The sequence below is a fragment of the Papio anubis genome, chromosome 5 (genome assembly GCF_008728515.1).
Source record: "Papio anubis isolate 15944 chromosome 5, Panubis1.0, whole genome shotgun sequence".
NCBI lineage: Eukaryota > Metazoa > Chordata > Mammalia > Primates > Cercopithecidae > Papio > Papio anubis.
This window is the reverse complement of record NC_044980.1, coordinates 132,793,217-132,808,869: the sequence shown is the minus strand read 5'-3', so window position 1 is coordinate 132,808,869 and position 15,653 is coordinate 132,793,217. Positions and strand designations below refer to the sequence as shown.

Sequence of the window (15,653 nt, the reverse complement as noted above, 5' to 3'; positions counted from 1 at the left end):
CAGATTCCATCATAGTACCTTTTCCTACCTCTAGCAAAAATTCCTCCCACTTTACTTCCAAACCATTCCCTATATACCTCTCAAACCCCCATCCACAAACACATTAAACAGCTCTCCTCATCCTACTCTCCAATTTCCAAACCAGTAAGTCTCAGTTCCCAGTAACTTACCTAAAATACACATACTTCTTACTCTCTTCAGTTCACAAGTTTCTTAACATTAATTTAGATACCTTCAAACTACCAGCTTAAGACCATGGGGAAAATAGCAATCGGAAAAAAACTGCCCAGTTACCTCATAATACTGAAATTGTTCTGGATCATCAGTTAGCTAAGTTCTAAGGCAGGAGTCAGAAATTTCTTTACTTCTCTCTGAAGAAGTAAGCTTGAGTGCCACTGGCAGGCCTACAGCAAGAATAAAAAAGGAGAGAGAAACAAAGAAAAAGGATAGGAGAGAGAAGATGCCAGATGTACATGGTAAGGAGGTAGGTCAAGTGCCACCAACTACCTGCATTGAAAATTGCCAATCCGCTCCAGCTGAATGGGAGTTTGACCCAAACTCAACATGTGTCTGATAAGTCATTAGCTGATGGCCACCATTGTTTGAGCTAGTCAAGATGAATAGGTAATTCACCTGTCCCACTTCACGATAAGGACATATTTTCTTAACTCCTCCTAGGATCCTTCTGTGTTAATCTACCTTAGACCAAAACACACACTAATGAGAGTATTTCCATGTTTTTCACAATTCTAGAATATAAGGACTTGGTCCTTGAACTTGGAGGCCTCTTGAATTATTAAAGTGGAACCAAAATCAAGAAAATTAAACTCTTTAGCCAAAAAATTTTTTCCATCTAATGTTACAAAATAAGCTAATTGCTAATAATTATCAAAACAATCTGTGTATTTATGAAAACGTGAAAATCTTGTGATTCCAAAATGAGTGAAATACTTCTGATATGTAAGAAGCAACTTTATTTTACATAGAGGATCACCACCATGTTTCTACCTATCAACAGGACAATTTTCCACAAAAGCAAAGGACATCAGAAGGAAAAATACAAAACAAAACAAATACCAAACATGGGGACAAAATAAAAATGAATGAGTAGTTATGACATTCTTGTTAAGAAAAATGTTAACAAGTGACCTTTGCCACACTCAGCTTTCCTAAAGACATAAATTGCCTGGACCATTCAACACCAAAACTTGGTAGTTAGCTTAGCAGATTCACTGGCTTGGAACCAATCATTATTTCTTTTTTCATCTGGTTGTTCTTGTATCATGAAATTCTACCTGACTCATGCTAATTCTGGCTTATTTTCACTTAGCCTGTAACAATCAAATTTCTGTTCAAAAAGAACGTGTCAAATGGCCTATGCCTTAAATTTAGGTTTTGTTTTAGGATCAATTAAATTCTTAAATATTAAAATCAGCTTTTCTTAAAAAATGTATCACTAATTCTGCAAAGAAGACTTTAAAATAATTAATTTGTGAATAGCAGTGATCACTTTAGTTTTATAGCATACTTATGAATGGCCAAAACTTGGTTAACATGCAATGAAGAAAACAGAAATACTGTGATTTAAAAATTGATACCCTTTAACAAATCTACACAAATAACTTTGGTGAATTTATTTACGTAAGCAATTCCAATAAATTCTCTCTCCTACTTATTTCACTCTCAAGGAGATGTGTGTATCTACATACATATGCACACACACAATGCATATATACATATATATGTGTGTGTATATGTATGTCTCCAAATTATGAAGATATTCAAATTTAGGGATAATAAACTATAAACGTTATACTCAGAGTTATCACCAACTATTCCAAACTTAAGTTGCTATAGATACTCTTGTTTTGGTATCCTTTTACGTAGACGGCAAGATCTCATTCTGATACTCAAAAGATTTTAAAAAGAGGAAAAAGTCATCAGACTTGGTATCTCACTTTTTATGGTGAAGAAAATCTTAAAATTATGTTCACATGTAAAATAAAATGAATTGTGGAGCTATGAAAGCTACTAGAGCATCAATTTCAGATAGCCCCATTCTAAAATTATTTGGAAATGTGTGTGTATATATAACCTGAAAAAATGAACGGGAATATTGTAGACAAGAAGGTGAACCATGTGTGGAAGATAAAAATAATCATGCCCGTACAGTAGGGTCACAGGGATAGCAGATAACCCAAAATGTCATAAAAGAAAAATGTGTTTAGAAAGTTTCAACAGGGCCAAAACACAAAATGTTAAAAGCACACAAACAAAAATGAATGAGATAATCCCCCCAAACATCAAGTTACATAAGAAAATAGGAAGAAAAAAGTTGACACAGTATCTTTTAAAATACATCAAACTTAACTGACTTAAAAAATGATATAAAGTGCTTGGGCCATGATACCCACCCAGATTCTCATTATCAACGGATTTATCTTTTCCCCTCCCTTCCACCCAAATTTAATTCAGTTTTCCTGAAGAAAAAGTACAGCATCCCTATATTAATAAGAAATGAAAACAGTGAGTACAACTGATATAGATCCATTGACTTTTATTACAAATGTACTTGATCACTTGGCTTCAAAAAGTTTAAAATCAATACCCTATTTTCTGTATGCCAGTACAAAGCAAACTGTTTTACAAATTAAATACCTAAAAATTTGACAAAAATATTAAAATTTGATGAAAAACAATTATAAAAATCCTTAATCTCTCTTCAAAAAAGGAGGCAGTCTTCCCAGTTCTATTATACAATATTAATAATATTCACCATTTTTAGAATAGGTAGCTAAATTATATCTTTCTGTTAGCATACAAAACTTAGACTTATAGATTTTATTTGTATATGCTCCAGTTAAGTTTGTGAATGCCATCTGATTGCAATATAACCAACTATCTTTAATTGAATCCTAATTTACACTTATTTAATAATTTGCATAGTTTGAAAGGGATAAAGGTTATTCTACAACTAATTATCATAGGCTATTACAGTGCTACTTTTCAAGGCAATAAGTATTTGCTCCCAAATGAAATTATCTGTCTCCTTTAGACAGGGGTTAAAATTACTAGCAGCTTTCTCTATTACCTGAAAAATCATATTGGAAGTTATCCATCTCTAGATGTGAAGGCCTAAAAAAACATAATATACTTTCCGCTTTGAATCAAATTTCAACCCCTGCATGGGACAACTAGAAAGTGAGACTTTCAAGGTTTTTTATTTCCCTGTTGGTTTTGGTTTCTACTCTCCATGGCTTTTTAAGAAGCTGGAAAACAGTTTGTCTTTCCTGACTAGCATTGTCTTTTTTTCCATTTGGCAAATATTCATCTACCTCCAATCTGTATCTACTGGAGGAAAAGCCGACATGGCTTTTCTTATGAACTTCCTTTGTTGTCAAAGGCATGTATAATGATTTCTACAGTTCTGGTTAGTTAACTTTAGCTCCCTCTGTGGCTGGATGACTGCTGCTTCTAACATCAGCATGATAAATAGGAGGCACAAATAAAAAGTAGCTTAAAAAAATTGGTGATTTAAAAGAAAAAAAACAACTTCAAACACACACACATACATGAGCATTTCAAATCTGGTGGCTGATCTCTGGATTAAATTACTTGACAGTGTCTCTCATTTTAAAGAACGTCAATATTGCAATGCAGTTCAAGTTTTCTTTTATACTTAGGCAAATAATACAGTTTAACCAAGCTCTTGGACCTTAATTGTAAGACAAAGCAGATCAATAAAAATAAGGCATACTTCTCAGGAATTAAGTTTTGTTTGCTTGTTTTTGGCACATTTGATCATACTGTCTTCTATGAATAACACATATGGTCAAATATACCATTTCCTTATTTGTTTCAGCACAAACAGGGTTTACCAACTAGCAAAATAAAAACAAGGAAAAATTCTAACATAAAACACTGATATATAGAACCTTGGTAAAGTACCGAGCACCTGGGAGGGAAGGGTAGGGAAAAGATGAAACAGGAGAGGGAAGACAAGGTTTGGGAGGGTGCTTGGGGAGGTAAAGTGAGATGCTTAAAAAAAGAGCATCTTTACAGTCACTTAGTCTTTTCTACGATCACTTTTTAAGTCTTAAAAGATCTGCATGTGGATTTCTTTTTAAACCCACTGACCATAAATCAGACACTGGTTTTAAAATTGTAGTAAGATTGTATTCAACTGTTTTAGTGTAAAGACAACTGCACAATACATGTGCTTCTTGAGCCGGTGGGATTCCAAGCAGAATCTGAAGTCTATAAGAAAGGCTTCACTTTAGGTAACTCTGGCCCTAAAGAAAACCTCATGAAAGAACTCGCATCTCAAAGAAAGGACACTTTGCCTAAGTTTGCTGTGTTTTTGTTGACTTGCACTACTTATTGCTGGCTACTATGAAACAGTGATCTAGGAGTACTCCAACAACCTGTAGTACAAGGCTTAACTTTAAGAAGCTATAGTAAACAAGAGACAAAATCAAAGCAATTCTCTTTCCTAATTAGTAACAGCACAGAGAATGCAGTCTTTTCCATATCACAGTTAAAGTACAGTGAACAAAACAGCTCAACAAACCTTAAGACAAAAAAGTGCAGGTTATTAATGTTTACATGCAGTTGATAAGCATTCCAAATGTCACATTATGCACTGTAAAAGCTCAACTTTACTATATGGAAATAAGAAAAATGCACCTCTAGGGAGGGGGAAAAGCAATTTAATCATTTCCAGTGATTTTGTAAGTAAAGAAACTCCTAACTACTGTACGGTCACCTCATATTTAACATTGTATGAATATTAAAAGCAAACAATTTAATGGGAAAATGCACAGTACAATGAAAATAGCTTGTTATTCAACACATACAGTAGATCTCAATAACGAAGACAACACACTCAACCAGGGAGCATAAAAATATCAAATCAAAACCCAAAGAACCAGCAGAAAAAAAATCCTTCAAAAAGACAACTGTTTGCCTTCCTAGGCCAATGCTTTACAATATGAGAAGCACTGATACCTTCCCGCTCCTACAGGTGGTGTCTTATACATACAGCAGTTAGATCTATATGGCTGGATTTGCCAAGAAACAATTCCATCCCCAGAACTCTCTGTCAGACAAGACCCTTTTTTTTTTTTTTTTTTTTTACCAAAATACTTTCTACAGAATTCCAAACCAAAATGTACTGTTTAAGGCATCTTTTTTATAACATTTTCTCTTCACTCAAAGATGATAGTCATGCAGCAGTTTAATGATAAAAATATATTAATATTTTACTATACAGCAGCAAGAAGTTAGTTGTCAATTAAAAGCACACAAACATCTTTAAATGAAAACCTGTAAAAGACTATCGTTACAAACAATTTCAGTTTGGAGGACACCAGCTTGGTAAAGTGCTCTCCTAAACTTTGCATTTTCATACCCTACACCTTGAATATATGAGTTATAGAACATACTTTTGATAGAAGGCTTGTACACTTGGGGAACACAAATACACTTAGCATATAATGTAGCCAGTAATAACTAGCACCACAGCTACATGGAAATCCTTTACATACACCAACTTGGCTTTCACTTTTAAAACAAAACTCAGAATCCATGGCTCAGTAGGATAACTATAATTGTGTTGCTCTGCTTTTTAACAGGTCTACATAAGTTAACAGCACTAGCAAAAATCAAAGAATAGCTTCAGACCTCTTACAAGTTTAGGAGACAGTGCTAGTGACCACGAATAGACTCACTACCTGATGTCCAAGTACAGGTTCACTGGAAATTGCTGCACGTTAGTTAAGTTTTTAAAATCTTTCTACACATAATAAAAAAAATATATTATGAACGATACAAGTACATCTCATATACACAATAATGACAAAACGCCTACTCAAAGCAAACAGATGCAGAAAAATATTATGGGAGATCTCCTTTTTCTTTCTTTTTCCTTTTACTATTTGAATAACTTTGGTTCCAACCATAAAAATCACAACTTAGCAAATTTCATTTAAATGCCTTTTTTAATAATTTCTTCATGTTCACAGAAGTTTCACTGACCATTTTATATGTTTAAGGTCCAGATGCAATGCATATTGTATAAAAGAGAGCACTTATTGTTTACCTTGCATGAATTAAACCTACGTACCTTTAACTCTACAAACTTCTGCATAACATTTAGACAAAGCTCAGACACACAGCATGCCTAGCCCTCATATATATACACATCTCTAATCACAGGTATATAGGGTGTCAAATATACTATAATAACCTCCATGTAAGGTTTGAAATTTGGTAACAAAATGAGAAAAACTAAAAATATTATTTTACGTGTTCTAAAATATCTCTTTTTTGTGCTAAAGTCAAATGTTAGCTCAACATGAAAAGGACTTTTATATAATTCAGCAATATTATAATCTTGACCATTTTGCAAACACTTTTTAATAATAATAGCTTAAACGTGTACAAAAGTTCTTGGTTAATTAGGGAAATAAACACTCAGTTCTTTATATTTTTTAATCAAGTAGGAAACACAGTTCATATAATGTTATTACTTTTTGTATTTTTTTTGTTTTTAGCAGCTGCTTACTGTTTTATATGGTGGATAAAGTGGACAACATCCAGCGATGGGTGGCAAGTCAAGAAGAGAAACTGTCAGTTGGTGGAGGTTCTGTGGGTGGTGCTCCCTTGGAGTTAACAGGTTTTTTTTTTTTTTTTTTTTTAACTTTTTAACTTTTTATTTTCTCTCTTTCTTTACAGTATATTTTCTCTGTGTGTGGCTGTGTGTGTGTGTATGCATATGTGTGTGTGTGTGTGTGGGTTTCATTCAGTTTGATCAATCTTCTTCCCCTTCTTCCTCACCCTGCAGTAGCAGGGTGGCAGCGGCGGTCTCCTCCTGCTGCTGCTGTTGCTGCTGGTGGAGCTGCTCACAGGCAGCCCGCTTCTCCCTCTGCTTCTCTTGAATCTTCTTCATCTCCTCCGAGTACTTGCAGAAGGTGTGTCCGAACTTGGCCCACACCTTGTAGGGCACGGTGATGGAGTTGCGGTAGGTGGGCTTCACCTCGCTCACTCGCATAAACACGCCGTACTTGTTGGAGCCCACATCGAAGAAGAAGCGCTTGTTGTCCACAGTCAAGGAGGTGCCCTCGGGCAGCTCGGCCGGCTCCTCCTCCACTCCGTAGTCGTCGATGAGCTTGGCCAGAGCGTCACGGAACTCGATGAGCCCCTGCGCGGGCAGCGCAATGGTCTGGCCCTGCGTGGAGCCCAGGCCAGGCCCCCGGTTGACCGTCTGGCGGATGCGCAGGAAGCGGCCGCGCTGGTTCTCCTTGAGATCCATGTAGTACTTGCGGTTCTCGCGCACCAGGAACTCGCTCTTGAGCGCCCGGCGCGGCTCGTCCTGTGCCTGGGCCAGGTCCGGCGGCTGGCTGGGGCCCAGCTGCGCGTAGTGCTCGATGAAGTCGCCCAGGTAGTCGCGGAACTCCACGGCCACTGACATGGAGAGAGTGAGGCGGCTCTTGTTGCCGCCCGCGCCCACCTCGGCGATCTTCAGGAAGCGGCCCTTGGCGTTCTGCTTCACGTCCAGGTAGAAGCGCTTGTTCTGGATGTCCACCCGCTTGGAGGCCAGCTCCTGCGTCTCGTGCTGCAGCCCCCCTGGGGCCCCGCCGCCGCCGCCGCCACTGCCGCCGCCGCCCCCGCCGCCACCACCGCCCCCGCCGGAGCCTGAGCCCGAGCCGGGGTGCCCCAGGGAGCCGCCCGAGCCCAGCGCCGCACCACCCTGCTCGCTGCCGCTGTCTCGGTCCGCCATGATGCTGCGCTCCGCTGCCGCGCCGCCGCCGCCTGCCGCTCCGCCCGCCGCCTCAGTCGCCTCAGCCGCCGCTGCTTTCCCTCCCCGGCTCCGCCTGCTGCCGCCGCAACCCCCACAGCCAGTCAGCCACTCTCGCGAGATCTGCGGGAGAGACGAGACAGACGAGACCCGGTAACAGGGCACTGACTCCCCAGTACAGTAGCAGGGCGCCCTACTGTACGCGCCCACCCGCCCGCCGGCACGTGACCTGCGCCCCCTCCCCGCTGCCAGCCCCCCGTCCGCCCGCCCGCCAGGCGGCGCCCACCCACCGGCCCTCACCCTACAACCCTGGCTGGGTGGGGGAGAGGGAGCAGGACGCGCCGCGTCGCAGCTGCTGCTACCGCCACCACTGCTACCACCACCACCACCGTGGCTGTCGCTGTTGGCCAGACCCTAGGCGGCCTCGGCCTGGGGAGTTAGGGGACTAGGGGTGAGAAGGAGTCTGCCATACTAAGCACAGGGAGTGGGCCTAAGCTCTGCTTTCCAGTGACCCCCTAAAGAGGATGTGGGGGGAGGGGCCTGCGCAGCGCAGCAGAGCCCGCTGCAGAGAGGGGACACCGAGTCACGGCCACCCCCTCTCATGCGGGCCTGAGTCAGATCCAAACCCAGACCTAGACAGGCCCGCCCGCCACCCGGCTGGGTTGTCTCCTACCGCACAGCCCTGGCCGCTGAGGCAGGCGAGGAAGAGAGGTGGTGCGGTGGTAACCCTTAGCTGCAGAGGGGGCTACTGGGGATGAGGATGGGGCGCCGGCAGCAGTGGCGCGGAGCAGCAGACACCTAGCCTGTCCCTCCCCTCTCCCTCCTCTCGCTCCCGCCGCTCCCCCTCCCCGCGCACACGGCAGTGGCTCTGGCCTCAGATGATCCCGCTCCCCCCTCCCCCCAACCGCAGCCCCGCACGGTCGGGCGGGCGGGCGCACTCACCGATGGGGGGAGCCCAGCAGAGGACAGTAGACGCACCAGGGCTAGGGTGCCCGCAGTGCCTGTTCCCGTCGACTCTGCCCTTCCCCACATGCAACAATCAAAAAGAAACCCCACACTCACCCAAAAACCTGCAGCCAGTCCCCCCTGGGATCAAGACTGCCTGCCCGCCCGCCCGCCTCCCCCTCCTCCTTCTGAGATTTGGGGAAGGGGGCACCCTGCTCAGGGTTGAGCCCAGCCTGGGTTGCTGGCCAGCTCTGCGGATGAACCAGGCCCTGTGAGCATTCAGACCCTAGCCCACTCTTCTTCCTTTCTGGAAGGACCCAGAATGGAGAAAACCAAGCAGGCTTTCGGAAATTCATGAGCTAAAAATGTCAGGAATTTCCTGGGAAACGCAGTTCCTTACGGGATTCATTAAAGCAGGTTCGCTTTTCCCTTTTACTCTTCCTCCCAGAAACTTCTGTCAAGGAGAGACCCACTCCCAAAAGTAAAACATTAAATGGTCGCTGGTTTTTATGCAGACAGCTAGGTTGCTGACCATTAATTAACCAGTGAGTCTTCGGACGGTGATAGCTAAAAGGGATCTTCTCTGGTGTTAGAAAGGGGCTCAGGAGTAGAGGAGGGGCTCAGAGATTAACTGATTTCTCTTTTACTAGACCTGATGTATAACCTAGGGCCTATTTCCAGATAGTATTGAGTGCTCATACTCTCTCACTGCAGTCTACAGCGCTGGCACTGTGGGAAAGCTAAGGCCTATCTCCAGAGGACCCCCGCCAATGCTCCCACACACTCCCCCATCACCTTCTACAGGCAGCTGAGAGGATATAGATCACACAGCTCTGCCCCTGGCTTTCTCAAGCACAGATCGTTACCTCTATCCTGAGAAAAGTATACCTATTCCATTTGCGGGTTCTATTCCCATTGAGCATCTCCTTCTTCCCCCAAAAGTAAGACTTGCCTCCCTCACTCTTAGCCGGAGGGACAACTGGGAATATGGTTGCCCAGCTTCCTAGAAAAGAGTGGACTAACGATCAAGAAACCAAGAGCAGCCTAGAGAATAAGCCTTGATTCCTGAACCCTCAAAGCCCCCTTACCATATCCCTTCACCTCCTGAACAAACTTGCCTGCTAAGTATTCATTCACAGCTTCCTTTTTCTCTTAGCAAGAGCCCCATTCTACTCAGCATTAGCTGCTTCAGCCCTGGGCTGAAGTTTGCGACTTCCCACTGAAAAGAAACAAGAAGCACCTGGCCACCAAGGAGCAAACAGGCACAGTCCTGTGCACCCGTCTCAGAACCACCCACCTATGCCAGTGGTCCCTGAAATGGCTCTCTGAAGGGAAGGCCCCACACCAAGAGATGAAAAACCTAGTCTTTGGGCCCCATAAAGAATTTCCCCTTATTTGGGGGGCAACCTCTAGTACCCTGTAGTACTCTTTCCGTGCTGATTTTTTTCTGCACTCCCTCCCCTGTCCCAAAGTCTATTGGGAAAGGAACACAGGAACTTTTGAAGCACTTTCAACTGCACAGAAATACATGTGTGAAGAAGCAGTAGCTCCTCCAGACTCAAACAGTAGTAATCAGGACCCTGGATAGACCCCAGCCTCTCCAGGGACAAAAAGGCTGAGTAGCAGGCTCTCCACAGAGAATGGTGTGGGGCATTACGCTTCACTTGTAAACTGAGGCTAAGATCTGGTATAATCCGATCTAGAAGGGCTGCTGCTCTTCCTCAAGAGTTTACCTCGAGTCAAACCAAGCCCCTGCTCCCTAATGAGAACTCAAGGCAGCAAAAAGGCCAACAAGAATACGATGAGGGCCCCACCCACCCCCTGCCAGTCCCTGCCTTTCCTCTGTGCTGACTGCTGCCCCCAGGACGGAAGACTAAGACTCGAAACTGCCCGCCTTCCTATCCCAACTTCCAGTCTAAATTTTCTTGCCCTCCGTCCTAGACGTCTATATACAGGGATTCCGAAGTGATTTGAGTTTGGAAGTGCCCTGTTTTTCTGAAAAAGTGACTGCCACCAAGAACTGACTTCTTAGTTCCCCAGCGCAGAGGCAACTGATGAAGTTTCTAGACAGAACACAAGTTGAATATCATTTGTACACTTAAACTGGGAATTTTAAGCTCAAATCAGCAAATGACTGGGACCTAGATCTCTCCACATAAATACGTATTTATTTTATTCTATTCATTATATATGTATAAAACTTTTGCCCTTATATGCCAGCTTCTCTCCCACTTTATAAGAGTATCTAAAAAGCAAACAAGATAAACAATGCCATTTCCAAAATCATTCAGTGATAAATAGGATTTTTAGCATATTTTCACTACTGAAACGAGAGTTAATTTCAGAATAAGCCTGTAAGTGTGGGCTTTTTCTCAGACTAAGGAGGTGAAAGGCAGCTTTCCTTGGGCTATAGTGTACAGTAGCCTTAAAAGGCAATCTGGGAGAAATGAACATAAACTTCCCCAAAAGTCTTAAAACAAAAAGTTTAAACTTTAAATAAAACTTCATAGTTATATTTGCATTTTAACACTGAAAAGTCATTAGAAAATAAGTGGATTTTAAGACTTCTAACCATTCGTTAATTATCTAAACAATATACTAACTTCGTGAATGAAAAGTCTGTTCTAGTATCCAGATGTTTGAATTTGTTACTGTAAAACAAATAGTTGTAAAACTAAATGTATAATTTCATTACAATGTAGGAAAGACAAAAGGAAAACGAAATATACAGCAAATTAATATGCAGCAAAAATTCATGTTAATGAAAAACTTGTGAAAAAGTAAACATTTCCTTTCTCCTCAAAATATGCTTACATTTTAAAGACAATGTCTCTAGATTTCTTGAGCCCTTTTATTATTAATACAACAGACACATTTTAAAGAGAATAGAGACTGCTTTATTTTTAATCCCCCTGTCTCTATGTATTTAACAAACTCTTACCAACAAAAAATTGTGCGCAAAGAAATAGACATTAGGCAGAACAAAAAGGAAAAAAAGCTTTAATTTTCTTCAGCCTGAACTACAAGTGATTCTGAAATAATCTAATTCAGCTTTGGTTTTATAAAGTAAAAATCAACACACATTTGTAAAATAGACTTGGAAAGAAGTTGTCTACCTCTGGGTAGTAAACCCTTTTGATTATAGAGCTCCTAATAGAAACAATATGTTGATTAATATTTTACAAAATCACAAATTTCCAAAATAATGAACATTAGAGCTTGTGTTTTCAAGTGATACTTAGGTTAAATACCAATCTTAAACCAGACAACTATCTTCAATACCCAAATCATTAAAACTAACTGGGATGTTATACTGTAAATGTTCAAAGTGGAGGAATTAGCCATTTCTTCTCATGACTATCTACCAAAAAAATTGAGAAACTCTCAAATAAATCTTAACATTTAACAACAACAACGACTAATAGTAACAGCATTTCCCAGATCGTTCTTTAAAAGCGTATCCCTTTTCTATAGTTCACTTAATCTTGAAAATCATGCCTCTTCAATGCTATTTTAATGTTTAGGAATAAAGATATGAAGTAAACATTTAAAATATGAAGAGAACAATCCACTTGATAAAAATCCTCGCATTTCCAAAATGTTTTCATTTTAAGCATTTGCAGAAGAGTTAAATAAACGTAGCAGACATTCTAAATTCGATAAAAGATTCAGAGAACCCGACATTTTATGTACTCCAAAGGTCCAAACAGAACCGATGTAAATGTCAATAGCTGTCTCCCTTCCGGCTGATACTTAAATGGTTTTACTAGTACTCAAAGCAATGAAATCAGCAACTCTCTCTCCACACTCTAGTCAACACTTCAATTTCCAAAGCCGCAATTCGCAAACGTCAGTTGGGCGGGGGCGGTGGGAGATCTTGAAGTAATCCAAAAATTTCCTTTCCCCTTTGACAGTCCACCAAAAGATGTCAAACCAAATCCAGCCTATTGTAAAGCTCTGGGACCTCCCTTCCAAGGACACCGAACACAAACATAGACACCGCTGCGAAAAGCTGTCCAAAAGCGCCTGGCCGGCCAGAAATGTAAGGAGCCCAGACCAAAACGAATTAGAACCCTCAACAGAGGGTCCCGCCGACACCGCGGAAAGGAAGGTGGCATTTATTCCGGGGTAGACAGCTACGAACCAGAGTTACCCCAGCCAGTCTCTTGGGCCTCTCCAACCCAAGTTCAGGTTTATGGCAGATATATTGGTTGGGTGCCTTCCCCTACAAACATCACAGCCCGCCTCCGGGTCCCACCGCCGCTCACAGAGAAGACCCCTCAGCTTCACATCCGTTCCTTTTGCCTTCGGACAAAGGCAGAGGAGCTGTGGAGCTGACCCAGCGCTGTGGGGCAGTAAAAATGCCTTGTTCGGGCCACCCATCTTTGGGCCTGGCTTCATCTGCGATGTCAGCACCAAAGGGTTTTTTTGTTGTTGTTGTTTTGTTTTGTTTTCTGGTTTTGTTTTGTTTTTACAACGCATCCTGGGCGGCTGTATGCATTTGGTGGTGGTGGGGTGGGGGCAGCCGAACAGAGGAGGGGTTGGCAGTGAAGCCTGGGTTATAGAACTCTCCTTCCTCTCCCTCCTTCCACTGTTGCCGTGCAGGGAGTGTCAGCCACGTCTAGCGCACAGTCCCAGGCCCCAGGGCGAAGGCGGCCAGGGGAAATGGGGCTCAGGGATTGCTAAGGAAACGCATCACTGGTGGTCTCCAGCGCCTGCGGAGGTAGGATCGTCTCTTTTCTTAAGGGGCGTGTTATTTTGTTCTCTTTTGGAAGTAGGAGGGGGTTCATTCGTTTCTCGCTGCGGGGGGTGGGGGAGAACGTTGCTGCACCGCCTGGGTCTCCAAGAGGGAGGGTGCGGGGATGTCTGCAATGGTACTATAATTATTCCTGTGCTGAGAGGGCAAGTAGAGGGGACGGGGCGGGCGGCACCTCGAGCTGTGGCAGTGGCAGCAGGGAAGGTCGCGAGGGGCTTACCCGGGCGGGCGGGCGCTGTCCTGCCGCAGGTGAGGGAGGGCGCAGGCTGGCGGGAGGGAGGGCGCGCGCGAGGCAGGCGCGAGGAAGGGGGAGGGGAGGAGGGCGCGCGCGCGCACACCTGTCCTGGACAGCGGCGCTAGCCGAGCTGCGCCTCACTTGGGCTGTGCGGGCTAAGAAGGAAGGAGGGCGGGCTGGCAGGCGGGGGCGGGACGCCGAGGGGAGGAGGAGGAGGCGGCTCGGATGGCTGGCTCGGCTCTCGCTCGCTCTCCCTCCCGCGGGCAAGTCCGGCTCACACCCTGCTTCTCCCGCTCACTCACAGCCCCCTTGGCTCTCCCTCCTCCTCCTTCCCCTGCGGGATCCGCTCGCCGCCGCCGCCGCCGCCGCCGCCGACGGCAAGTCGTGGCAGCCAGACGTCGGCGCGTAACCCGGCGCTCCGTGCGTGACTCCAGGCGACGTCAGCGCGCGCTCCGCGTTCCCCACCCCTCCTCCCAACTCCGTGGCTCGCGCCCTTCGCTCTCGCGTCCCTCGGTTTTAGCTGCCGCCGCGGCGGCCGCCGAGCGCGCTCTTTCCGCCCCCCTCGCGCGTGAGCGCGCCCTCTCGGCTGCGGGCGCGTCAACATTCCGCCGCCCAGGCCTTGAGGCGCGTCTGAGGAGGGGGCTGTCTGTGGCCTCTCCGCCCACACTTCCTCCACCCACCGCCCGCAGCGCCCCAGAAGGACCTATTACTCTTTGAGCTTCTGAAGGCTGAAGCCAGGCTCAGGCGGGGATAGAACCCTGAAGGGCCTGCGCCAGCTCCAACTTAGGGCCCTGTGCATCGCTGCGGCTGCCGCTACCGCCCGATCACGCCGCACCCCCGCCCCAACTCCGCCCGTGTCTCTGAGGAGGCAATAGGCCTTTCATCTCCCGGGAAGGTCTCACCTTGGCCCTCAGACACCCGCCAAGAGGGGTTGTAAGGAGAGAATTAACATAGAGAAGAGGGGCTAGACCACTTTTCAGGCTCTGGCCCCGGGAATCCTTGACAGGAGGCGTGGGGTTGATGCCCAGCCTCCCACGCAGTGTAATATATTGAAGCCGGGCCCCTTGGAGGGAATGCGACTTCCTTGGGCCGAGGGGGAAAGGGTAAAAGTTAATTTTCATAAGTTTCTATGCAAGGGCTAAATGTGAAATTATAAAATGTCCTTTAAGACAGTCTTCTTGAAATCGTATCAAGTTAGACAAGATTTTTGGTGCACGGTAACGCTTTCCCTCGCTTTCTATGCTGTCACGTTTCCATCCTGCAACAGTGAGTACGTAGATGGAACGTGGATCAGCTAATAACTGCAGCAAAATAAAAACTGCCTTTATCATCTTTATCAGTATTTAAATAGACCTCCGAGAAGTCCAACTGTGATTTAGGAAAACTTAATCATTGCCTCAACCTATTTAACTGTGTTTTGTTTTGAAGTTACTTTGCAGATACACCCTTTATTAGGCAATGGTAGACTTTTAAACTCACTTGTTAGAGGACCTTTTCTAAAAGCATATCTAGTTGAGCCTGCGAGGCAAGTAGGACTAAGGTATAATTAATCCCATTTTACAGATGAAAACTGAGTCATCAAAATGTAAGTCAGTTGTTCAGCGTTGTGAGGAGTCTATTACTGATAGAGGGAAAACTCTAAGGTATATTATTGCCTGCTTTATTCAGTAAACCAGAAATCTCTCAATTGTTTTCTTGCAAGTATCTTTTGCTGCCCCCTTTTAGTATTGTAGGCAGTGCCTGATGGCTGAGAAGAATCGCAGAGGCTAGAAAAGGTTTGAGTGTGAAATTTTCTGCCACGGAGAATTAGAGCTCAGAAATAAGTTATTGCGAAACAATTCAACTTCCCTGTTAACGACGACAACAACAACATCATGCTTATTAATTCCTAGCTGGAGGTGAGAAAATGAGACTGGCTT

The 15,653-nt window shown here is 44.3% G+C and overlaps 2 protein-coding genes across 6 annotated transcripts in view; one reads left to right on the top strand and one right to left on the bottom strand.

Annotated features, from left to right (window-relative positions):
• Positions 1-2,539: 2,539 nt before the first annotated feature.
• Positions 2,540-13,823, bottom strand: PURA (purine rich element binding protein A). Of its 2 annotated transcripts, none has more exons than XM_009209221.3 (2): positions 13,720-13,823; positions 2,540-7,921 (listed from the first exon to the last, which is right to left on the bottom strand). In XM_009209221.3, the coding sequence occupies exon 2, from the start codon at positions 7,778-7,780 to the stop codon at positions 6,812-6,814; it is 969 nt and encodes a 322-aa protein (XP_009207485.1). In that variant the 5' UTR covers positions 7,781-7,921; positions 13,720-13,823; the 3' UTR covers positions 2,540-6,811. The 2 variants fall into 2 exon arrangements, with proteins under 2 accessions (XP_009207485.1, XP_021795916.1); XM_021940224.2 differs by lacking the exon at positions 13,720-13,823 and adding an exon at positions 8,472-8,610 and having other exon boundaries at positions 2,541-7,921.
• Positions 12,569-15,653, top strand: part of LOC101003274 — a 20,780-nt gene continuing 17,695 nt past the window's right edge. For 2 of the 4 annotated variants that reach the window (XR_002522957.2, XR_648536.4), the window contains exon 1: positions 14,982-15,632. Coding sequence is in view for 1 of the 4 variants with exons in the window: in XM_021940225.2 (XP_021795917.1) it covers positions 13,960-14,451 (492 nt within the window). In the remaining 3 variants the exon portion in view is untranslated. Of the gene's footprint in view, positions 12,786-13,348; positions 13,467-13,931; positions 15,633-15,653 lie in introns of those variants that run through there. The other 2 variants (XR_002522956.2, XM_021940225.2) reach the window with 2 other exon arrangements.